We start from the raw sequence: 26,169 nt of genomic DNA on the forward strand, positions 1-26,169 counted from the left end.
ACACAGAAAGTCAGATGACTAGCTGTTGCTAAGAACTCTTTAAAAGAAAAATATAATGAAAAAACCTTATTTCTTGCTGGGTAGCCACACCCACCTTCTCATCTGAAAACACCCATTGAGTTACTGATTCCATAAGTTCTTCTCAAACCAGCTGTATTCCTTCAAGCCAAAGCCAGTAATTTAAGTATGCGACTGACAGTTCCATATGAGATGAGATGATCAAAGCCTGGACAATTAAAGTGATCTTGGGTGGTCGTTACATTGGTGGACAATAGCTCCACCAATTGATTCAGCTGATGGGTGAAATCATGATGGATCACTCGGTGCCTGCTTGCATCGAGTTTTTCCGAGGCACATTGAATGCACCATGGATGGAAACCAGAAAACACATTTCTACCACAACAAACATGCAGGTCTACGAAAACCGCAGCAAGCAGATGGAAGCAGCTAAAACATTTAAATCAGGCATTTGGAGATACTTTGTTCTTTTAAAAAAAGATGGGAAACTTGACAAGAAGCAGGTCATTTGGAAAGCATGCCGTGGCCGCCGCTGCGCCCCCGAACTCAGATATTCCTCTGCGACAGATTGTAAACCGAACTCCAGCAAAACTGGAGAGAAAAATATCTGAAATTACTTTTACCAAGGCGGTACTCTGTCAGTGAGTGACTCAACATACTGAATTGCAGCTTTTTATTTTCTCTTTAAATTTTTGGTTTAATTTCTTTGCATCATGTTGAATCGCATCATATCGCACCAAATCGCATCGTATCGCATTGTGAAGATTTGAATCACCATCAAATACATATCAAATCGCATCAAAACGGGAACAGGGATGAATCACATCGAATCGCCGGTATCGTGTGTATCGAGGTGCGTATCGAATCGTCAGTGATGAGATTCACGTGCCTAGTGGCCAACAACCCCTGACCTGACTAGGAGTGCACGTCACTAAACTTAGAATATTGTACTGTATTCACGTTAACAAATACCTTTTATGTTCAGTATTCAAATGAAGCATCACAACTCTGAGAGTTTTTCAGGACATCATGTGAATTTTGTCGAAAGGTGTCATGCTGGATGTTCAGTCTCTTTTTAGTTATGTTCTGCAGTTAAATCTCTGGGCTTTTATTTTAAGCAATACTTTGTCTGCATTGATGACAGTAAAGTCAATTTGAAACAATTTTCTGTTAGAAGATTCATCTGCACACACATTGCACAAACCAGCCACCTTTTGGACACACTTCCTCCAATCACTGCCACAGAAGCCAATAACTCCAGAGTGGTCATGGAGTCTTAGTGGCTTCCCTCACTAGTCTCCAGTAGTTTTTGAGAACTATCAACTCCAGACAGATTTAACGTACAGCACCACACTGTTGTCATTTCTTCAGGACCGATGTTAATTTATTCCAAGACATTTTCAAAACTTTTTTTTTTTTTTGGCAGTGACATTCATGTCTCTGGAATCCTGGTCTTTGAACTGGAGAGACACCGGCTTTTGCCAGGTGCTGGAGTTCTCAACAATGAGGCATCTGCATCATGCCCAGAGAAACCACAGGGCAGAAACGTTGTAGCTGTCATTCTCTCCTCCGAGTCTCATTACATAACTGTTTGACACAAAGTCATTCCAGCAGAAAAAGGAAGGATCTTCCAAACAGACCTGGTACCAAAGACATCCAGACATCACCTTAGGTCACTCATTAGCACTGGCCTCTAGTCTTAGTCTTGTCCATCCAAATTGGAAGTCCCAAAAAACAGTTTTATTTGTTGTTATCTATCGTCCACCTGGTCGTTACTGTGAGTTTCTCTGTGAATTTTCAGACCTTTTGTCTGACTTAGTGCTTAGCTCAGATAAGATAATTATACTGGGCGATTTTAACATCCACATAGATGCTGAGAATGACAGCCTCAATACTGCATTTAATCTATTATTAGACTCAATTGGCTTCGCTCAAAATGTAAATGAGTCCACCCACCACTTTAACCATACTTTAGATCTTTTTCTGACTTATGGTATGGAAATTGAAGACTTAACAGTATTCCCTGAAAACCCCCTTCTGTCTGATCATTTCTTAATAACATGGACTACCCAGCAGTGGGGAATAAGTTTCATTACAGTAGAAGTCTTTCGGAAAGCACTGTAACTAGGTTTAAGGATATGATTCCTTCTTTGTTATGTTCTCCAATGCCATATACCAACACAGTGCAGAGTAGCTACCTAAACTCTGTGAGTGAGATAAAGTATCTCGTCAGTAGTTTTACATCCTCATTGAGCACAACTTTGGATGCTGTAGCTCCTCTGAAAGTGAGAGCCTTAAATCAGAAGTGCCTGACTCCGTGGTATAACTCACAAACTCGCAGCTTAAAGCAGATAACTCATAAGTTGGAGAGGAAATGGTGTGTCACTAATTTAGAAGATCTTCACTTAGCCTGGAAAAAGAGTCTGTTGCTCTATAAAAAAGCCCTCCGTAAAGTTAGGACATCTTACTACTCATCACTAATTGAAGAAAATAAGAACAACCCCAGGTTTCTTTTCAGCACTGTAGCCAGGCTGACAAAGAGTCAGAGCTCTATTGAGCCGAGTATTCCTTTAACTTTAACTAGTAATGACTTCACGACTTTCTTTGCTAAAAACATTTTAACTATTAGAGAAAAAATTACTCATAACCATCCCAAAGACATATCGTTATCTTTGGCTATTTCAGTAATGCTGGTTTTGATTAGACTCTTTCTCTCCGATTGTTCTGAGTTATTTTCATTAGTTACTTCCTCCAAACCATCAACATGCCTATTAGACCACATTCCTACCAGGCTGCTCAAGGAAGCCCTACCATTAATTAATGCTTCGATCTTAAATATGATCAGTCTATCTTTATTAGTTGGCTATGTACCAAAGGCTTTTAAGGTGGCAGTAATTAAACCATTACTTAAAAGCCATCACTTGACCCAGCTATCTTAGCTAATTATAGGCCAATCTCCAACCTTCCTTTTCTCTCAAAAATTCTTGAAAGGGTAGTTGTAAAACAGCTAACTGATCATCTGCAGAGGAATGGTCTGTTTGAAGAGTTTCAGTCAGGTTTTAGAATTCATCATAGTACAGAAACAGCATTAGTGAAGGTTACAAATGATCTTCTTAAGGCCTCAGACAGTGGACTCATCTCTGTGCTTGTCCTGTTAGACCTCAGTGCTGCTTTTGATACTGTTGACCATAAAATTTTTACAGAGATTAGAGCATGCCATAGGTATTAAAGGCACTGCGCTGCGGTGGTTTGAATCATATTTATCTAATAGATTACAATTTGTTCATGTAAATGGGGAGTCTTCTTCGCAGACTAAGGTTAATTATGGAGTTCCACAAGGTTCTGTGCTAGGACCAATTTTATTCACTTTATACATGCTTCCCTTAGGCAGTATTATTAGAAAGCATTGCTTAAATTTTCATTGTTACGCAGATGATACCCAGCTTTATCTATCCATGAAGCCAGAGGACACACACCAATTAGTTAACCTGCAGGAATGTCTTACAGACATAAAGACATGGATGACCTCTAATTTCCTGCTTTTAAATTCAGATAACACTGAAGTTATTGTACTTGGCCCCACAAATCTTAGAAACATTGTGTCTAACCAGATCCTTACTCTGGATGGCATTACCCTGACCTCTAGTAATACTGTGAGAAATCTTGGAGTCATTTTTGATCAGGATATGTCCTTCAATGCGCATATTAAGCAAATATGTAGGACTGCTTTTTTGCATTTGCGCAATATCTCTAAAATTAGAAAGGTCTTGTCTCAGAGTGATGCTGAAAAACTAATTTATGCATTTATTTCCTCTAGGCTGGACTATTGTAATTCATTATTATCAGGTTGTCCTAAAAGTTCCCTGAAAAGCCTTCAGTTAATTCAAAATGCTGCAGCTAGAGTACTGTCGGGGACTAGAAGGAGAGAGTATATTTCACCCATATTGGCCTCTCTTCATTGGCTTCCTGTTAATTCTAGAATAGAATTTAAAATTCTTCTTAGTTATAAGGTTTTGAATAATCAGGTCCCATCTTATCTTAGGGACCTCATAGTACCATATCACCCCAATAGAGCGCTTCGCTCTCAGACTGCAGGCTTGTAGTTCCTAGGGTTTGTAAGAGTAGAATGGGAGGCAGAGCCTTCAGCATTCAGGCTCCTCTCCTGTGGAACCAGCTCCCAGTTTGGATCAGGGAGACAGACACCCTCTCTACTTTTAAGATTAGGCTTAAAACTTTCCTTTTTGCTAAAGCTTATAGTTAGGGCTGGATCAGGTGACCCTGAACCATCCCTTAGTTATGCTGCTATAGACTTAGACTGCTGGGGGTTTCTTTCTCTTTTTGCTCTGTATGCACAACTCTGCATTTAATCATTGCTGATTGATCTCTGCTCCCCTCCACAGCATGTCTTTTTCCTGATTCTCTCCCCTCAGCCCAAACCAGTCCCAGCAGAAGATTGCCCCTCCCTGAGCCTGGTTCTGCTGGAGGTTTCTACCTGTTAAAAGGGAGTTTTTCCTTCCCACTGTTGCCAAGTGCTTGCTCACAGGGGGTCGTTTTGACCGTTGGGGTTTTTCTGTAATTATTGTATGGCTTTTGCCTTACAATATCAAGCGCCTTGGGGCAACTGTTGTGATTTGGCACTATATAAATAAAATTGATTTGATTTGATTTGATTAGCACCCAAGTCTCACAACCATACAGGAAGACACCAAGCACCAGAGCCCTGTAGATGCGGACCTTCGTTCTCCTGGAACGGTATCAGCATCACCAAACACCTCTGTTCAGCAACATCATGACTTCAGTGGCTCCTCGTAGGTGTCTCTCAATGTCAAACACTTTCACTACATATGGTGCACCTAGGAAGTACGAGGTCTGTTAGAAAAGTATCCAACCTTTTTATTTTTTTCAAAAACCTGATGGATTTGAATCACGTGTGCTTGATTGAGCCAACCTTGGACGTTTGTGCGCATGATTTTTTTCATGCCTGTCGGTTGCATCATTTGCTTGTAAGCAGCCTTTGTGTGAGGATGGGTGTAGTCTCTCTGCATTTTTTCTTTGCAAGGAAATGGCAGAACAACTGGAGCAGCACGACTGCATCAAATTTTGCCAGAAACTGGGCGACAGCCAGGTGGAAACCATTTGGATTATTCAGACGGCTTTCGGTGACGATCCTATGGGCATCACAGATTAAGGAGCGTTACAACCGGTTTAAAGACGGCCGCACAACGGTGGAGAGCGAGAAACACTCCGGGCGGCCATCAACATGCTGAAATGACCAGATCATTTCCAAAGTGAACGCTGTGGTGATGTGGTACCGTCGTGTGATTATCCGAGAAATTGTGCAAGAGGTGGACATCAGCACTTTTTCGGCACATTCCACTGTGAAAGAAGATTTTGCCATGAAAAGAGTTGCAGCGAAATTCATCGACATGATGCTGATGGCGCAGCAACAGCAACCTGACATGCCCAGCTCGTCCATAATTTCTCGGCTAGTCACACAACTGAAAAGCCACCGAAAGCCATCTGAATCTTCCGAATGGTGGAAGAGCTGGGCATGTCAGGGCATGTCCTGTGAGGCTTCATCACGGAGGCGCTGTTGCTGCGCCATCAGCTTTGTGCCGATGAATTTCGCCGCAACTCTTTTCATGGCAAAATCTTCTTTCACAGTGGAATGTTACGAAAAAGTGCTGATGTCCACCTCTTCCACAATTTCTCGGATAATCACACGACGGTCCCACATCACCACAGCGTTCACTTTGGAAATGATCCGGTCATTTCAGCATGTTGATGCCGACCGGAGCGTTTCTCGATCTCCACCGTTGTGCGGCCGTCTTTAAACCGGTTGTACCGCTCCTTAATCTGTGTGATGCCCAGAGGATCGTCACCGAAAGCAGTCTGCATAATCCGAATGGTTTCCACCTGGCTGTCGCCCAGTTTCTAGCAAAATTTGCTGCAGTCGCGCTTCTCCAGTCGTTCCGCCATTTTCCTTGCAAAGAAAAAACGCAGAGAGACCTCCACCCATCCTCACACAAAGGCTGCTTACAAGCAAATGACGCAACCGACAGGCATGAAAAAAAATAACGCATACACACGAAGGTTCAAGGTTGGCTCATGCAAGCACACGTGATTCAAATCCATCAGGTTTTTGAAAAAAATATAAAGGTTTTATTTTAGGTTTTTTCTAACAGCGCTTCATTATTTTCCACATTTTATGTTGGAGCCTTATTCCAAAAGGGATTAAATTCTTTTTTTTTCTCTCTCAAAATTCTACATACAGTCCCCCGTATGACAATGTGAAAAACTTTCTTTTTGGGGGGGGGGGTTTTGCAAATTTATTAAAAATAAATAAATAATAAAAGACATCACATGTAAGTAAGTGTTCACAGCCTATTCCATGAAGCTCAAAATTGTGGTCACACGCATCCTGTCTCCGCTGCTTATCCTTGAGACGTTTTTACAGGTTAATTGGAGTCCACCTGGGGTACATTCAGTTGATTGGACATGATTTGGAAAGGCACACACCTGTCTACATATAAGGTCCCACAGTTGACAGTACATGTAAGGCACAAACCAAGCATGAAGTCAAATGAATTGTTTGTAGACCTCTGAGACAGGATTGTCCCAAGGCAAAAATCTGGGGAAGAGTACAGAAAGATTTATGCTGCTTTGAAGGTCCCAATGAGCACAGTGGCCTCCATCATCTGTAAAAGCCATCTAGTGGATTAAATAGAAATCGATGGATGGAACCCGATGGTCACTGTCAGAGCTCCAGCATACCTCTGTGGAGAGAGGAGAACCTTCCATAAGAACAACCATCTCTGCAGCAATCCACCAACCGAGCCTACAACCCCTGGCAATAATTATGGAATCACGGGCCTCGGAGGATGTTCATTCAATTGTTTAATTTTGTAGAAAAAAGCAGATCACAGACATGACACAAAACTAAAGTCATTTCAAATGGCAACTTTCTGGCTTTAAGAAACACTATAAGAAATCAGGAAAAATAATTGTGGCAGTCAGTAACGGTTACTTTTTTAGACCAAGCAGAGGGAAAAAAATACGGACTCACTCAATTCTGAGGAATAAATTATGGAATCACCCTGTAAATTTTCATCCCCAAAACTAACACCTGCATCAAATCAGATCTGCTCATTAGTCTGCATCTAAAAAGGAGTGATCACACCTTGGAGAGCTGTTGCACCAAGTGGACTGACATGAATCATGGCTTATACACGAGAGATGTCAATTGAAACAAAGGAGAGGATTATCAAACTCTTAAAAGAGGGTAAAATCATCACGCAATGTTGCAAAAGATGTTGGTTGTTCACAGTCAGCTGTGTCTAAACTCTAGATCAAATACAAACAACATGGGAAGGTTGTTAAAGGCAAACATACTGGTAGACCAAGGAAGACATCAAAGCGTCAAGACAGAAAACTTAAAGCAATATGTCTCAAAAATCGAAAATGCACAACAAAACAAATGAACGAATGGGAGGAAACTGGAGTCAACGTCTGTGACCGAACTGTAAGAAACCGCCTAAAGGAAATGGGATTTACATACAGAAAAGCTAAACGAAAGCCATCATTTGTTGTGTGGGCCGCTGAAGAGGAGGTACTGCTGGCCCACCACCACCAGAGGGCACCCTGCCTGGAGTGCAGGCTCCAGGCACCAGAGGGCGCTGCCATCTCACAGGAGCAGCCCTGACAGCTGTCACCTACAACAGCTGTTACCAATCATCTGATCCGCAGCGGTATATCTGCAAGACGTCATCTCCACTTCTCTGCCGAGATATCGCTCTACCAAGGAGGTAACGATCTCAGCTGACTGTGTTGATTCTCTGACAGGAATATCTATTGCTTGTGTGTGTTGGACAGCAGATATTCTGTTTCTTTTTCTCGACGAGAGGTGGAGGTGGCATTCCCACCATACGTGTTGCTGGGTGCACACGCACCCACATCTAACTGTTTTTGTTCCTCGCCAGCAGTACCAGATCCGACAAGCGGAGGCAGTGGCCACCTGGGTGTTCGGGACTTGGCGGCTCCAGTATTCCTGGGGTTCGGTGGCGGAGGAAATCGTGTGGTTCCAGTTCTGCTTTGGACGGACGTCTCTTATCTTTGAGCCTGCCCACACGTCACCCTTGTAATTGACTGACTGTTAAATTTCACATTCGCCGTGTTGGTTGTGTTTTTTCACAACAGTAAAGTGTTGTTATTTGACTTCCTTCATTGTCCGTTCATTTGCGCCCCTGTTGTGGGTCCGTGTTCCTACACTTTCACAACATCATTAACACCTAAACAGAAAAAAAACAAGGTTACAATGGGCTAAGGAAAAGCAATCGTGGACTGTGGATGAAAGTCATATTCAGTGATGAATCTCGAATCTGCATTGGGCAAGGTGATGATGCTGGAACTTTTGTTTGGTGCCGTTCCAGTGAGATTTATAAAGATGACTGCCTGAAGAGAACATGTAAATTTCCACAGTCATTGATGATATGGGGCTGCATGTCAGGTAAAGGCACTGGGGAGATGGCTGTCATTACATCATCAATAAATGCACAAGTTTACGTTGATATTTTGGACACTTTTCTTATCCCATCAGTTGAAAGGATGTTTGGGGATGATGAAATCATTTTTCAAGATGGTAATGCATCTTGCCATAGAGCAAAAACTGTGAAAACATTCCTTGCAAAAAGACACATAGGGTCAATGTCATGGCCTGCAAATAGTCCGGATCTTAATCCAATTGAAAATCTTTTATGTGGAAGTTAAAGAAAATGGTCCATGACAAGGCTCCAACCTGCAAAGCTGATCTGGCAACAGCAATCAGAAAAAGTTGGAGCCAGATTGATGAAGAGTACTGTTTGTCACTCATTAAGTCCATGCCTCAGAGACTGCAAGCTGTTATAAAAGCCAGAGGTGGTGCAACAAAATACTAGTGATGTGTTGGAGCGTTCTTTTGTTTTTCATGATTCCATAATTTTTTCCTCAGAATTGAGTGATTCCATATTTTTTTCCCTCTGCTTGGTCTAAAAAAGTAACAGTTACTGACTGCCACAATTTTTTTTCCTGATTTCTTATAGTGTTTCTTAAAGCCAGAAAGTTGCCACTTGAAATGACTTTAGTTTTGTGTCATGTCTGTTATCTGCTTTTTTCTACAAAATTAAACAACTGAATGAACATCCTCCGAGGCCGGTGATTCCATAATTTTTGCCAGGGGTTGTATATGGTAGAGTGGCCAGACTGAAGCAACTTAGTAAAAGGCACATGGCAGCCCACCTGGAGTTTGACACCTGAAGGACTCTCAGACCATGAGAAACAAAATTCTTAGTCCATGAGCCAGTCATCAATTTTGACCTAATCGGTATCACTTAAAGGGAAGAAATGACACTTAAAATCCAGCCTCAGTGTATCATGGCCGACACAAAAATGTATGATAGCCATCCCAGGGTGGTAGCTGTACCCAAGTAGGGGTCAATGAATACACAGTAGTCAAACTTTAAAAATGCTCCAATTATGTTGAAAACTATATCACATTACTTGTCTGATCATAATGATTCCAAAAAGGTACAGTTTGGACTATCTATGACGAAATGTTCTGGAGTTATGGGGTAAAAATGGTGAAAAAGGTTCAGGTTCATTTTGTACAGGAGTCAAAAGTTAACGTTGCGCCAATTAAAGTAAAAAAATAATGCAAATTATTGGTTGAAATAAAAGGATTAATAAATGGAATAGTTTTGACTGTTGAATGGTGTTTTTAACCCATAATTCCAGAACATTCCGTCATAGATAGTCCAAACTATAACTTTTTGGAATCATTATGATCAGACAAGCAATGTTTTCAACATGATTGGACCTCTGTGTAATTCTTCATTGATCCCTACCTGGCTACAGCTACCACCCTGGGATAGCTATCATACATTTTTGTGTTGGCCATGGTACACTGAGGCTGGATTCTAAGTGTCGTTTCATCCCCTTAAGTGGTACCGAAAACCTGCTTGGCCCATGGACTACCTCTGGTCTGATGAGACAAAGATTGAAGTCTTTGGTGTGAATGGCAGGGGTCATATTTGAAGAGAACCAGGCACCATCCCCACAGTGAAGCATGGTGGTGGCAGCATCATGCTGTGGGGATGTTTTTCAGCAGCAGGAACTGGGAGACTAGTCAGGATTGAGGGACAGATGAATGCAGCAGTGTACAGAGACATCCTGGATGAAAACCTGCTCCAGAGTGCTCTTGACCTCAGACTGGGGCGATGGTTGATCTTTAAGCAGGGCAATGATGGTTATGTAATAACACATAAATGGCACTGTGCGCTTCAGAGGCTTCGTACGGCGCCCAGCAACACAGCTGAACCGGGTTGTCACCGCTCTAATGCAGGTATTATTACATGTTACGTATGTATTATTACACAAGAATAAGAATATTTGCATTAGTTGATTCATTATTTGTTTTATATTACATTGAAATAGGTTGTATTAGATCAATCTTTTGTCATGGAAGACTGGGTCTTGTCGTTTCCAGCATTTTATTACAAATACCTGGACTAATATGACTTGTTTTGCGGTGAAATGTCCGAATGGATCATCTAAGATGTCCTTGCTGCAACATTTGCAATGTGAAATTCTTGTCTTATTTAGTGGTGTATGCCATTGGTGTTCATGCATTAACAGGACCTAATGGATTAAGCTAATTAAGTCACGATAGTGCTAGTACTGAAAAAATAAGCAGCTCAATTTTTTTTTATGTCCACACCAAAGCAAGCCATGATGAGAACCAAAAACATGATTTAACTGGAGTACTGCACTTGCAGAGCACAAACCTCTGCCAACACTAGATTCCAATTCCACAAATTTTTATATTGGAAAAAATTTTCAAGATCAAAGTCTGGTTAGAAGTGGCTTTACATAAGCTAAAACACAGTGGTGGGCACAGTTCCGATAATCCAATAACCGATAATTATCTAAGATAAAGTTTTCATTATCGGATTATCTTTTCAGATAACTTTGAAAACCGTTATTGGACTAATTATCTTCCGATAAATTTTAATGTGGTAAACAAAAGTGAACAGATGTGTAGTTCTACCCACCGCAAACAGAGGAGAGCTGTTTCTAGAAGAAACCACTCTATCCTCTGCAGGCAAAGGAGAACTGGTCACCAAAAGAAAAAAAACAAACAAACAAAAAAAAACTCTTTTTTTAACCCCATACTGAAACATGGCCAATGTCACCCAAGTGCCCCACCCACTCTAGTGCCTAAAACTCATGTGAATATATTTGTTTATATATATATATATATATATATATATATATATAGTCAAACTTTATTGCAGACTCCAACATCCAAATAGACATACCATCACATACAAAACATAAAACAAATACATAGTATAAGAAAAGGTGTTATATCACGTAATATAAAAAAAAACAAATAAATATATATATACATACACATATATACATACACACATATATACACATACATACATAAAAAAGTGCTTATGCAAAAAAAAAAAAAATATATATATATATATAACAAAAATATAAACGCAACACTTTTGGTTTTGCTCCCATTTTGTATGAGATGAACTCAAAGATCTAAAACTTTTTCCACATACACAATATCACCATTTCTCTCAAATACTGTTCACAAACCAGTCTAAATCTGTGATAGTGAGCACTGAGCGCTGAGATAATCCATCCCACCTCACAGGTGTGCCATACCAAGATGCTGATTAGACACCATGATTAGTGCACAGGTGTGCCTTAGACTGCCCACAATAAAAGGCCACTCTGAAAGGTGCAGTTTTATCACACAGCACAATGCCACAGATGTCGCAAGATTTGAGGGAGCGTGCAATTGGCGTGCTGACAGCAGGAATGTCAACCAGAGCTGTTGCTCGTGTATTGAATGTTCATTTCTCTACCATAAGCCGTCTCCAAAGGCGTTTCAGAGAATTTGGCAGTACATCCAACCAGCCTCACAACCGCAGACCACGTGTAACCACACCAGCCCAGGACCTCCACATCCAGCATGTTCACCTCCAAGATCGTTTGAGACCAGCCACTCGGACAGCTGCTGAAACAATCGGTTTGCATAACCAAAGAATTTCTGCACAAACTGTCAGAAACCGTCTCAGGGAAGCTCATCTGCATGCTCGTCGTCCTCATCGGGGTCTCGACCTGACTCCAGTTCGTCGTCGTAACCGACTTGAGTGGGCAAATGCTCACATTCACTGGCGTTTGGCACGTTGGAGAGGTGTTCTCTTCACGGATGATGCGAAGGAGATGTGTTGCACTGCATGAGGCAAATAGTGGTCACACCAGATACTGACTGGTATCCCCCCCCCCCCCCCAGTAAAACAAAACTGCACCTTTCAGAGTGGCCTTTTATTGTGGGCAGTCTAAGGCACACCTGTGCACTAATCATGGTGTCTAATCAGCATCTTGGTATGGCACACCTGTGAGGTGGGATGGATTATCTCAGCAAAGGAGAAGTGCTCACTATCACAGATTTCGACTGGTTTGTGAACAATATTTGAGGGAAATGGTGATATTGTGTATGTGGAAAAAGTTTTAGATCTTTGAGTTCATCTCATACAAAATGGGAGCAAAACCAAAAGTGTTGCGTTTATATTTTTGTTGAGTATTGTGTTTGCTTTTATTAAATTCCACACATCTTAAACGTAGCAACACAGATTATCTGGAATTTTGTGTTTGCAAGTTTTCAAGGTCTCTACTGCCATCTACTGGCCAGTACTGTTCATTGCAGTATTCAAACTGAAGCTGGGCTGATTTTCTCGTTGTACGTTCAAAAACCACACGTCAGACTCGTGTTTCCAGAAGCAAAACGTAAACAGAAGCTTTTTTTTTCAAACTTATTTTACAAAAACTCTCAATGGGAGACATCAAAGTTTTAAAACAACAACAAAAAAAAAAAAAAAAAATTGAGAACTGCATTGAGATGCTCTGATCAGGCTTCACTTTAATCGCTGCACATGGACAACACCATTAACATCGTAACATAAAAACTATATTTATATTGTGCCTAAAACTCTCATGAATATATTCTCTGGGTTTATAGACGTTGTTATTGCGTTTGTTTTATGTAAACATGTGAGAATCACAGGCTGTCTCTCCTTTATGTTCAATGGGAGCTGCTGTGAGCTCCGCTCGCTTCCTGATCATGTCGTTCTGGGGGAAAGTGAAGTTTTCTCTTTAACGTCTTGATTATTGTTCTTTGCAACACTGTTTGTCCTTTTTGTTCCAGACTAATATATATAATATGTCTGAAATTCGGTTTGCGTTAATTAAATTCCACACAGATTAAACGTAGCAGACACGGATTATTTGTTATAATTGTTTTAGCAAGTTTTCAGGGTATCATGTATGCAGTTTCTTATTAACGTGATGAAAAGCATAAAAAATATATTTTTGTAGTATAATATTCATTTACAATTGTCATGTGGATTCTCTATATGTTGTTTGACTGCAGTGACTCTCTGGCGCGCAAGGGATTATGGAATTATGGAATACGTCTAATTTATTTTGACACCGGTTATATCAGACAGTTATCTAATTACAACTTGGCTTTTTTTTTTTTTGAAAATGCCATTTTTTTTTAATAAAAAAATGGCATATTTTACAAAAGCACATTTATCTGTAAACACCAGCACACGACACACCTCACATTAACGTGTTGGTTTACATAGAATGAATCATGGTGTTAAAACTCAAAATCAGCTTATTAGTAGTTGTAATTGTACCAGAGACAATATTGGAAGTTATCGGTTATCTGTAACTTCCGATACATTTTTGGGTGGTTTATTGTTTTAACTTTATCTAAGGTAACTTTTCAGTCATCTGATTATCTGTTATTGAAATTAATTTTTTGGTTATCTGTGCTCACCACTGCTGAAACACAATACGAACAAAAGGGTTTTTCAATGTTAAAATCAAATATCCGCTAAATCCGCAATATGGATCAGATGTGGATCAAACTATTCATTAAGAGTGCCAGTTTGCATGTCATTGTCACAAATGAGAGTGATTAAGGCACTTATGTTTGAGATATGAATTTTTTAAATGAATGAATTAATGAATTTTATTTATTCAGCACACAGAATAACACAGACAAAGCTTATAGATACCCTACCCTTATACCATAAAAAATAAAGAAAGTAAAGAATATATATATATATATATATATATATATATATATATATATATATATATATATATTACTCATAGCAACAATGCAAAGAAATGTGCACAAACTGTTGTGGCTGGCGTGCCTGGCTGGCTTTTGTTTGTCTTCTGTTTCTGTCTTTTGGTTTTCCTTCCAGGTGGTGCGCATTTGGGACTGAGTGGCTGTGTGGCTGAGTTACCAGGACCTCACCCTGATCACCTGAGGCTGATCAGGTGCAGCTCGTTCAGGACTCACAGCTGTGGTGCATCTACACGGATCGGAACATGGTGGCATTTAAGCCTGGAGTACACAGTGTGTATTTGCCAGAGACTCGACCTTGTGACCAGACGGGTGAGATCGTCGTCTCAAGAGCCATCTCATCATCAGTGGATGCAGAGAACGTCCAGGTTTGATGCATGGTCTGTGAAAGAGGAGGGGGTGAGGTCTCACGCTCGTCAGCACACTTCCTGAGGTACGTTAGGTTTTGTGACTAACATTTATACAGTCAGTAAATGTGGTGTCCCTCACACCTTATTATATTGAGCTGTATGTTAGTCGTTTAATCAGCCTCCACTGCAGTGGAGTTTTGTGAACAGGGTGTTCCATGCCTGCAGGGTGGGAAGCTGATTTGTAATTAAGCCAGGAAGTGTTTGCTGTTTGTACACCTTTGAGCGGTCTCTCTGTGTGTTGAGTGTGGACTCACATAATGATTTCTTCTTTCACAGACTCGGTTTGTCGCGGCCACCTGGGGGGTGTCGGCGGGGTCCTTGGGTCCGAACAGTTTCTGGCCCCGGACCGTTTGTGCTGCTAGGAGCGCACCGTGTCACCACCACGCCAGACCGCGCACTCTTTTGTTGTGTTTTTTATCACATCACTGTTATGTATTAAATTCAGTTATCCTTTGTACCGTGCTTTGCTTATTTCATACTGGGTCCTTCAAACGCTGGTCGGTTCTCCGGGCTGCGTCCGACACATAACACAAACAAAACAACTCAGACAGTACACCGGAATTTCAAAACACAACTAAACGAGCAACAGTGCATAAACCCAAGCACAACAAAATGGTAAACCTAATTTTTCAAACTATAACGGGTAAGTATATTATTTTTGTAAAGCCTTTTAAAGCCAACTAAGGTACCAAGTAACTTAATATTATCAGGATAGTTATTCCAAAAATTAACACCCTTAACAGAAACATGACTATTTACAGTAGTTCAGATTTTGTTTCTCAAATAATAATGTCCCTCTCGAATTGTAGCTGGAATCCCTCATTTTAAACAGATCCTGGACTTGTTGAGGCAAACTTTTATTTTTGACTTTGTATTGTGATATAATCTACCAAGTCCCAGAATTTAAAAAACTGCATACCAGCAAACAAAGGATTTGTTGGCTGACGATATGATTTATTACAGATTATTCTTATAGCTTTCTTTTGCAACAGAAATATTGGATTAGTATTAGTTCTATATATGTTTCCCCAAACCTCAACTCAGTATGTCATATATGGAACAAGTAATGTATGATACAAAATGGCCAAAGAATGGTGGGAGAGGAAGTCTTGTGCTTTATGTAGAATTGCAATGACTTTTGACATTTTAGATTCAACATAGTTGATATGCATTTTCCAGCTTTATTTTTCATCAATATAAACACCAAGAAATTTTGTATGTGTTGCAATTTCACTTTCAATATCATGTAATAATAAATTTCTGCTTGAGTTCCTGGACTTAGTTTTACCAAAATGGAGTGATAATTTGTTTGAATTGAACCACTGTTTGAATTTATGTAATTTATTCTCCATTGTGTTCAGGAGCTGTCCCAAATGATCCCCACTACAAAACACAGTTGTATCATCAGCAAACAAAATACAACTTGCGGACTTGGAAGCCAAACATATATCATTAATGTACAAAAGAAACAGCAATGGCCCAAGGACTGAACCCTGGGGCACCCCCATGTAATCCTCCAGAACTCAAAATTTGTTCCACCAGTGTGAACACACTGATACCTGTTGTGTAAGTAGCTTGTTATCCAGTCATGTGCCAATCCCTTGATACAGTATAGTATATTGCCTATTCTCAATTGTGCTGAAAATTTGTTCAGCAAAATCCATTACTGCCAGTGAAGTAGTGCGATTTTTTTTACTAAAACCGTATTGCTGCTTAATAACAATACAATTAATCAATAAAATTTTTTAACCAAAAAGATATCAAAGTTGTCACTATCAGTTGATTTTTTTCCATTAAGTTTGTGAACTATGTCAATAATCTCTTTTTCATCTGCTCCTTTAATGAACATTGAATCCCGAACTGTTTTAATTGTTTTGCTGTAATTGAAAGACCACATTTTAGAAGATACAACTGAATTTGCTAAATTTTTACCCACATTAACAAAATACCTATTAAAATGATCTGCTATAGTTTTCTTTTCTTTAACAGTTGTATCAGTATTTGTATAAAAAAGCAGGATATTCTTTAACAATTTTTTTTTCTTATTTATGATTTCATTTAAAAACTTCCAAGTACTCTTTATATTCATTTTATTTTTTCCCAATAAATCACTATAGTACTGCCTTTTACATGATCGCATAATGTTAATTAGTTTGTTGTTATATGTCTTATATCTTCTCTCGGTTTCATTTGTTCTAAATTTTAGAAACTGCTTGTAGAAAAAAAATATTTTTACTTACACCTCCTGTGGTGTGTCCTTATCTGTGGGATTGGCGTTTGGTGTGATCAGCGACGGCTTCGCTTCACACCCCAACCAGATAAGTGGTTAGACAGGAGCTGCACGAGTGTGTGATTGGAGGTGGAGGTTCTCCCTCCTTACTGAATACAGACTGTGGGATTACTGAGTGTGCGACCTCACACTCATCAGGACTGTCTCTGTTCTCTGCCAGCAGTACCGGGTCTGACTGCTGAAGACAGCGGCCACCTGGGGCACAGGGCTTGGCGGCTCTGGTGTTCTTCAGCTCCATTGGCAGTGGAAGCTGTGTGGGATCCGGCTCTTCTCTCGCCAGGCGTCTTCTATCGTTGAGCCTGCCCACACGTCACCTGGTGTATGATGTCACTATTGTTATTGTCTGTACGTCGTTGTGTGATTCACAACATTAAATTGTTACTTTTGGCTTATCCATTGTCCGTTCATTTACGCCCCCTGTTGTGGGTCCGTGTCACGACACTTTCACAACACTTCTTTGCAGAAGTAAACTGGAAAGAATCAATTGACATTATAAAAAAGTTGTAATCCACAAACCAAACTTGCAGCTAAATGAAGACTGACAGTTTGAAATAAACCAGTACCTGATATAAGTTTTCTCAAAAGCTGACTCATAGCTTGCACTTTTTCTGTTTTCAAAGAACTCTGGCTTGTCCTGCAGTTTCGGCATTTTTCTTTGTCAAATGTTCATTTATGTACACCTTGTTTCCTCTCAACTTTTTTGATTGCCTTAACAAATCATTTCTTAAACTTCCTGTTCGCAAACCGAATAATAATAACCAGTTTGACTTAAAAAGCAAAAAGTGAAGGGTGCTACATACCTGGGTGGGGATCAAGAAAGTTTGCACAGTTTCTTAACTGTGTAAACAATGATTTATTCATTGAAGTGACTGTCTTGCACCCCCCCCACACACACATACACACACCCCGAACATACAGGTACTTGTTTCTATTATGAGATCTGGCAACACAGGCTGCCTATCTGGACACCGTCTGGTTTTCTCCTCCTACTATTTGCTTGATGTGGGTTTATATGAATGTCTTTGCTCAGAGAGAGAGAGACAGTTTGAACAGACTGTGCTGAAGACTGGGCCAAGGACTGATATTATTCACTCATGGACGGTTGTAAAACAGCTACAGCAAAATCTACACCTGAGGTGAAGTCTGACCCAGGAGCGGATCAAGCGGCTCCTGGTGCCCAGGGCTCCGTGGTGGGCTGCGTGTACCTGAAACGCATGCGGGACATCATACCAGCGGAGTACCGCAATGAGTTGGTGGAGGTTGTCAAACTAGCTGGACCAGTGGTAAGACCATTATTTAAGTTGGATATTTATTTATTCGTATATTTATCATGGGGTCTTTTACCCTTAATAGGTACGATCGGGCCTATGTCACTTCCTCTAAGTTACGGCCACCATTTCGGATTGCCGCTGAAAACAAACTGTATGTGCATTCACAACCATTGCTGACATAGTTGTCTTTACCGCTGTTTATTCGCAAAGGCCTGCCGATAAGGTCGTGCCAAATGTCGTACGAGTATGTGGCGAGACTTGATAGGTGTGCAAAAGTTGCTGCAGTTAAAAAGCTCTTAGTTGGATCTCGGGATCAAGCTAATGGCCCGCCACGAGGTGAGCTGCCGTCTGCCTCTCGGTGCTCTTAGCTGAGTGTCCCACGGGGTCCGAAGCGTTTACTCTTAAAAAAGTAAACGTAAAGTGTTCAAAGCAGACCCGGTTGCCTGAATACCCCAACTAGGAATAATGGAAGGGATGGACTACAGGACAGTAGGCAAGCAGCTTGGTGAGAAGACAACTGTTGGCACAATTATTATAAAATGGAAGAAACACAAGATGACTGTCAGTCTTCCTCAGTCTGGGGCTCCAAGCAAGATTTCACCTTATGGAGTAAGGATAATTCAGAGAAAGGTCAGGAATCAGCCCAGAACACATGGGAGGACCTGGTCATTGACCTGAAGAGAGCTGGGACCACAGTCACAAAGGTTACATTAGTAACACACTACGCCGTCATGGTTTAAAATCCTACAGGACATGCAAGGTCCCCCTGCTCAAGCCAGCACATGTCCAGGCCTGTTTGAAGTTCACCAGTGACCATCTGGATACTCCACAGGAGGCATGGGAGAAGATCATGTGGTCAGATGAGACCAAAATAAAGCTTTTTGGTATCAGCTCCACTCGCCGTGTTTGGAGGATGAGAACAACCATAAGAACACCATCCCAACTGTGAAGCATGGGGTTGGAAACATCATACTTTGGGGGTACTTTTCTGCAAAGGGGACAGGATGACTGCACTGTATTGAATGGAGGATGGATGGGGTCATGTAGGACTGCAAGCAGTCCTACATGGACAATGGGCAATGTTCAAATTTTCCATTACTGAAGCTGCAGCAGGCAGCTATGGTCTGAAGGTCTTTGGTGCCTCAAGGGGCAGCAACCCTCAAACACCATGGTGGAAACTGGTGGTCAGGGAAGCCGTCCAACTGAAGAAGGAGTCCTTCCGGGATATGTTATCTAAAGATTTATTTGTTTATTTATTTACGCTGGCCACACGCCACAAAGGCAAAGTACAGACTGCCATCCTCTGGCATTCCACTTGTAGTCATTGCAGTGTCATATAATTTATAGCTTTGAAAGTACATTTTGCTTTGTTGATCTCCAGTAGGAACAAAGTAATGTTCTTTTAGCTTTTGTTTTGACCGATGATTAGCTTCAACCTGCATAATCTGTTTATTACTGGAGTTCTGTTTATGGCAGTTCAAGAACAAGTTGTACCATCAATCACCTTTTGGAAATGGTCTTTTGATTTCACATAATTTCCAAAGATAAAGAAACATAAGTTATCAGTGAAAGCAATAAAATCACATGAAAACAAGATTTAAAACCAATATCATCATGGCTGAACTTGTCTACTGCACTTCTTAAAGTCTTCACAATAGAGCTACAATGACAACTTGATTAATCAATGATTAATAGAAATGAATAGAGCCTTTATTGTCATTGTACGTACATACATACAAAGAAATTTGTCCCCTGCATTTAGCCATCCTAATTACAGTTTGACACAATCCAACCACTCAGACCAGCCACAGTCCGGCGCCCGGGCACCAACTCCAGATGTAGAGACGCTGCGTTGGTCAGGGGCAGAGAAAGGAGCAGATCCTAAATAAGCACATTTTTGCTTGTGGGAGGAAACCGAAGTGCCCGGGGTAAACCCACATAGACATGGGGAGAACATGCAAATTCCACACAGAAAGGCGGGAAGCGATCCCACACCCTTCTTGCTGTGAGGCACCAATGCTAACTACTGAGCCACCGTGATTGATCTGTCGTTTCTTTGCACATCATGTGGTCATATCATGGTCATGGACAATAGACATTTTATGACAGGTTTGTTCGGACCGTATGTGTGCCTTTGATTTTTTTAAAATTTTAGGTCACATTTTCATTACTTATACAAAATTCCTAAAAATGAAAATAGGAATTATGACTTCTTTCTGTCATGGTAGTAGCACACTTGCAGAAAAATAGATGATTTTTCCTCGAGATTGTGTGTATAAGTAAACTGGGGTCAACTGAATATTGGGGACGATAATCAGCCAGACCAAGAATCGGTCAACCCTTAATATATTTGTATATTACCGATTATCAGCCTGGAGTCAACGGATTATAATCCTGAGGTTGACAATAATCGGTCAATCCCTAGTATACACACACACACATATATTATATATATATATTACCGATTATTGGCCTGGGTTTGACTGATTATTGTCAACCCCAGGCTAATAATCCATAAACCCCTAGTATATATATTGCCGATTGCCTGGGGTTGATAGACTAGATAAGATAGAACTTTATTGATCCCTTGGGAAGACTCTGTCAGGGAAACTGAAGTTCCAGCAGCATTGTATAACAGCACACAGAGTATCAAAAGTGAAAAAACAGTTTGCAAATATAAATGTAGATACAAATACACAATATAAATACCAGACATACTGATCAATACTGGTTTACTGGCTACTACTGTTTCTCTCCTTCCCCTCCTCTGTTTTCCTGTTACTCCTCCTCCCCCTGAGTGAGGAGTCAGAGGGACAATGGAGTTTTTCAGTCTGTTGGTCCTGCACTTGGGAAGGAGCAGTCTGTGGCTGAAGAGGCTCCTCTGCTTGCTGATGACGGTGTTCAGAGGGTGATTGGCATTGTTCATAATGTCCAGCAGCTTGTCCAGTGTTCTCTTCTGTGCCACCAGAGAATCCAGCTTCATGCCAACCACAGAGCCAGCCCACCTGATCAGTTTGTCCAGCCTGGATGTGTCCTTCTTGGATGTGCTCCCCCCCAGCACATCACAGTGTAAAAGAGGATGCTGGTTACTACGGACTGGGGGAACATCCACAGGAGTTTCCTGTGGATGTTAAACAACCACAGCCTCCTCAGAAAGTACAGCCTGCTCTGTCCCTTCCTGTACAGGTGGTTGGTGTGGGTTGTCCAGTCCAGTTTGCTGTCCAGCTACAGCCCAATGTACTTGTAGGAATCCACAGCCTTCACGTCAGCTCCCTTGAGCAGAACTGGATCTGGACTTCCCAAAAGTCAATGACCAGCTCCTTTGTCTTCGAGGTGTTGAGCTGTAGATGATTTGTGTGGCACCAGAAAGCAAAGTCCATCACTTGGCTCCTGTACTCCTCCTTTCTGTCAACCCTTATGCATCCAACAATGGCTGTGTCATCTGTGACCTTCTGGATGTGACACAACTCAGAGTTGTAGAGTTGATGATAAACTGTTGACGCCAGGCCAATGATCGGTCGACCCCTAATACATATATTACCAATTACCGGCTTTTCGGGCTGGAGTGGACGATAATCGGTAAACCCGATAATCCGTCAACCCCAAGCCAATAAGCCGTCGATCCCTAATATATAAATAACGGCCTGCCCGATTACTGCAGCACTGTATGCTGTGGCCTAACAGAGGAACAGGGTTGGGTAGGATTACTTTGAAGGAATCCATGTGGATTACATGTATGTATGTATGTATATACATTTGGATTACTTGTAATCTGATTACTTTTGGATTACATTTCAAAGTAATCCTACCCAACCTTGCAGAGGAGGTGTAATGTAAGTAATGTTGGAATTAGCCAGAAGTAGTCCAAATAGAAATGCATTCAGGCTGTGTTCTTACTGAGTGGATTTTGCAAGACCTGATGTGACATTGCACAACAATACCAAGCACTTAAGTTACTCAACGACTTAACTACCTGGTAGAACAATAACTCCAGTCTGCCCTTCCAACCTAAAAAATCCTTTGAAATCTACAACAAACAGAATACTTAAACACATTAAAATAACACGTTCTACCCCAAAGGTGTTGCAAAGTTGAATAGTGCATGAAGTGTCATGAAGCGGTTGTTTATTGGGGTGTTTTACTAGTTTTTGAATTGCACTCTTATTTATTTTGATTGTTGTCCTTTTAAATTGCACTTTTATTTACTTTTTAGCAAGCAGTGTTTATTACTTTGGTTTTATTCTTATTTATTGCCTATTTGATTTCTTTTTTGGCAGAGAATTTTTGACTTTGTTGCACACAACATACAAGTAAGTTGCCCATCAAGGCCCCTGACCTTATGAGCAACTTACTTGTATGTTGTACGCCTGTAACTTGATTTTTCACTGTCAGCGCATCTTATTTGTGCCAAAAGTTAACTTTCCAAATTAATAAGCAGTTGAGACCTTGCCCCTCATTTTAGCAGCTTTTATCACCATCTAGCAGGCGATGTGAGCATTTCAGGGCTTTTGGTACATTTCCTTCTTGATATCAAAATTCAGTGACAAAAGCATTTATAATGTACAAAAATGATTTTTTTTTTTTAGTCACGCATGGCTTTGACCTCCCAGTATTAATGCATAAAAGGTTCGACTGTAAGAGTTTTTGATTGTGAAGTTCTTGAATTTTAAGATATGAAAGTTTGCAGGTAGGACAGCATTTCTTCTGACAACTACATCTTAGTGTAGTGAATAATGGCGAGACATTCTGATTTCCGTGTCCTTCAGGAGAGATTTTCATCAATATGTATCTAATTGATTGAGGTTTTATGAAATTATAGAATGAACACATGTGTATAGTTTACCCCCACCCCCCAAAAAACCTTTGGGAACATATCAAATATCAGCATTCTGCACATATTCTCTTTTCACTATAAGATTGTGAAGGTGCATTGTGCAAGAACAAGTTAGCAGCTGTGTTTCAAAGTGTGTGTGTTCATGTGTGTGTTCCAGGTTCTTTCAGAGATGATGGCCTTCATGATCAGTGTCGTCAGCACGATATTCTGTGGCCATCTGGGGAAAATGGAACTTGCAGCAGTATCATTAGCAACTGCGGTGAGGAATAATCTTTCTCTCAACTTAAGTCCTTGTCAGTTGTTACACAATTTGGCCCACAATTATTGCACCAAGTTTCCCAAAACCCCAAAATCCTGGAGCTCTCATCATAACACTTATGGTATTCAGTGGTGGGCACAGTTCCGATAATCAGATAATTATCGAAGATAATGTTTTCATTATCGGATTATCTTTTTAGATAACTTTAAAAACCATTATCGGACTAATTATGTTGCGATAAATTTTTTGTCCAATAATTTTTAGAGCTAAATAGCTACAAATACTTGTAAAACTTAAAATCATCCTTTGCAAACAAAAGAGAACTGGTCCCAGAGAAGAGAGGGGAAAAACAAAACAAACTCATTTCTCTTAACCCCTGTACTGATATGCGGGCAATATCACCCAAGCCATCCAGAGGCATACATTTTTAACTTATGGTTCAACTTTTAACCAAACTAATGTTGGACAAGTTATTTAAATTAATGTCTTGTCTGAAGTTTTATAAAGTGAAAATATCAGATATATGTTTTAGTTTTAAAGTAATGCGCTAATTTTTAAGGTTTTAGTGTGGATATATGCTGTGCCTAGCAGTGCATTATGGGTAGGATAGGGTAATAGTACGTTCACGACATGAGAAATGCATTTGAAACACTCTGATCAGGCTCTACGAACAACAGCATTAAACTCTAGTGCCTAAAACTCTCATGAATATATTCTCTGGGTTTATAGACGTTGTTATTGTGTCTGTGTTTATTAAATTCCACGCATCTTAAATGTAGCAGACACAGATTATCTGGAATTTTGTTTTGGCAAGTTTTCAAGGTCTCTACTGCCATCTACTGGCCAGTAGTGTTCATTCGCCCCGTATCCCATAATCCCTTGCATGCCAGAGAGTCACTGCAGTCAACACCATATAGAGAATCAACATGATGACAGTTGAAAATTAATATTATACTACAAAAAATAAATTTTTTATGCTTTTCATCACGTTAATAAGAGACTGCTCCATGATACCCTGAAAACTTGCTAAAACAATCATAACAAATAATCCGTGTGTTACGTTTAATCTGCGTGGAATTTAATAAATGCAAACCGAATTTCAGACATATTATATACATTAGTCTCGAACAAAGAGGACAAACAGTGTTGTAAAGAACAATAATCAAGACGTTAAAGAGCAAACTTTTCTCCAGAACGACATGATCAGGAAGCAATTGTTGCTCACAGCAGCTCCCACTGAAAATAACGTAGAGACAGCCTGTGGTTCTCGCATGTTTACATAAAATAAACACAATAACAATGTCTAAAAACCCAAAGAATATATTCACGAGAGTTTTAGGCACAATATAAAAATAGTTTAATGGTGTTGTCTGTGTGCAGCGGTTAAAGTGCAGCGTGATCAGAGCGTCTCAATGCAGTTCTCAATGTTACTGACATCTCGCAGCACGGTGAACTCTTTGCGGGATTTGAAACGTCAATAGGGCGAAAAGCCAACATTTTTGTGTCAAGACAATATTGAGTGCACGTTTTACAATATAATAAAACGTGTGCACACTGCACAATATAATAAAACGTGCGCAGAACATCATAAAACATCATCAAATTCATGAGAGCACATGACAATATTGTGTGTGAAATAAGTCATAAAGATGATAAGATAAAACATCATAAAATTCTCTTCACATGCAAAACTATTTGCGATGACACTTCCAGGGCTCTGTAAAAATGCCTGTTTTTATAAATAAAAAATGGAATATTTTACAAAAGCACATTTATCTGTAAACACCAACACACGACACACGTCACATTAACGTGTTGGTTTACATAATGAATGACTGAACCAATCAGTGTTTAGCAGAGGCACATTTTTTCAAGAATCCTTTGCATTCTGTCTGTGTTTGTTACAAAACTTCAGAATTAGTGCATTGTTCAACATTAAAAGACATATGTTGTATTTTAACTTTGTACAAATGACAGAATTGACATTAATGGAGTTATTCTATTTGTATTAATGTTATTTATAAATCAAAACCATAAGTCAGCATGGCTTTATTTTCCAAGACCTTCACCTGCCCGGAGCATTCTGATTGGTAGAGAGCTGTGTTTTGTGACTGTTCTCAGCTTGCGGCTGTGCTGGAAGCTGTGTAGTAAACAAGAGCTTCCAGCACGGGACAAGATGTTCAAAGACAGAAGTGTGGGCTCATTGTTTGGGTCTGTTGTAGCTTTTGATGCTACCAGAAGCGATTGTGGTGTTAAAACTCAAATTCAGTTTATTAGTAGTTGCTAATGTACCAGAGACAATACTGGAATTTATCGGTTATCTGTAACTTCCGATACATTTTTGGGTGGTTTATCGTTTTATCTTTGTCAAAGATAACTTTTCAGTTATGTGATTATCTGTTATTGAAGTTAATTTTTTGGTTATCTGTGCCCACCACTGATGGTATTATACAACTCTTGACCATTTCATTACAATTACACCATCACTCTTATTGAAATTATGGTCAGTGTAACTATTCTTGTAGCCATTCATGGTGCGTTGTGGGCCACGGTGGAGGAGTTAGTTGGCTGCCGCGGCGAGCTCACTGAGTTGTTCAACTTTGTCACAACTCTTCATGATGGCAGCAGGAAGGCAACAGTTATTGAACATTTTGGAGTTGCTGTTCTAAGTGTTCTGGTAAGTGGCCGCCCACAGAAGCTAGTTTGGCGGATCGCAAACCAGCTTTCGACGTGCATACTGCCACCTACTGTATCAGAGGGTGTAGAACCCTGGCATTACTTATTGTAAGTCAACGCAATACAGAACTTGATATAATCAAATTAAAAAATAATTAATCAAAATGTACAAAAAATATTGATAGCTTTA

General features: G+C 40.3%; 1 protein-coding gene across 1 annotated transcript in view; it reads left to right on the forward strand.

Moving 5' to 3' along the window:
- The first annotated feature begins 17,997 nt into the window (after nt 1–17,997).
- The window catches only part of LOC117526657 (multidrug and toxin extrusion protein 1-like), a 52,866-nt gene continuing 44,694 nt past the window's right edge, over nt 17,998–26,169 (forward strand). The window contains exons 1-2 of the mRNA XM_034188711.1: nt 17,998–18,222; nt 23,202–23,303. Of these exons, the coding sequence (XP_034044602.1) occupies nt 18,034–18,222; nt 23,202–23,303 (291 nt within the window). The 5' untranslated portion in view covers nt 17,998–18,033. The remainder of the gene's footprint in view (nt 18,223–23,201; nt 23,304–26,169) is intronic.

Source organism: Thalassophryne amazonica, chromosome 15 (assembly GCF_902500255.1).
Source record: "Thalassophryne amazonica chromosome 15, fThaAma1.1, whole genome shotgun sequence".
In the NCBI taxonomy this organism is placed as follows: Eukaryota; Metazoa; Chordata; class Actinopteri; order Batrachoidiformes; family Batrachoididae; genus Thalassophryne; species Thalassophryne amazonica.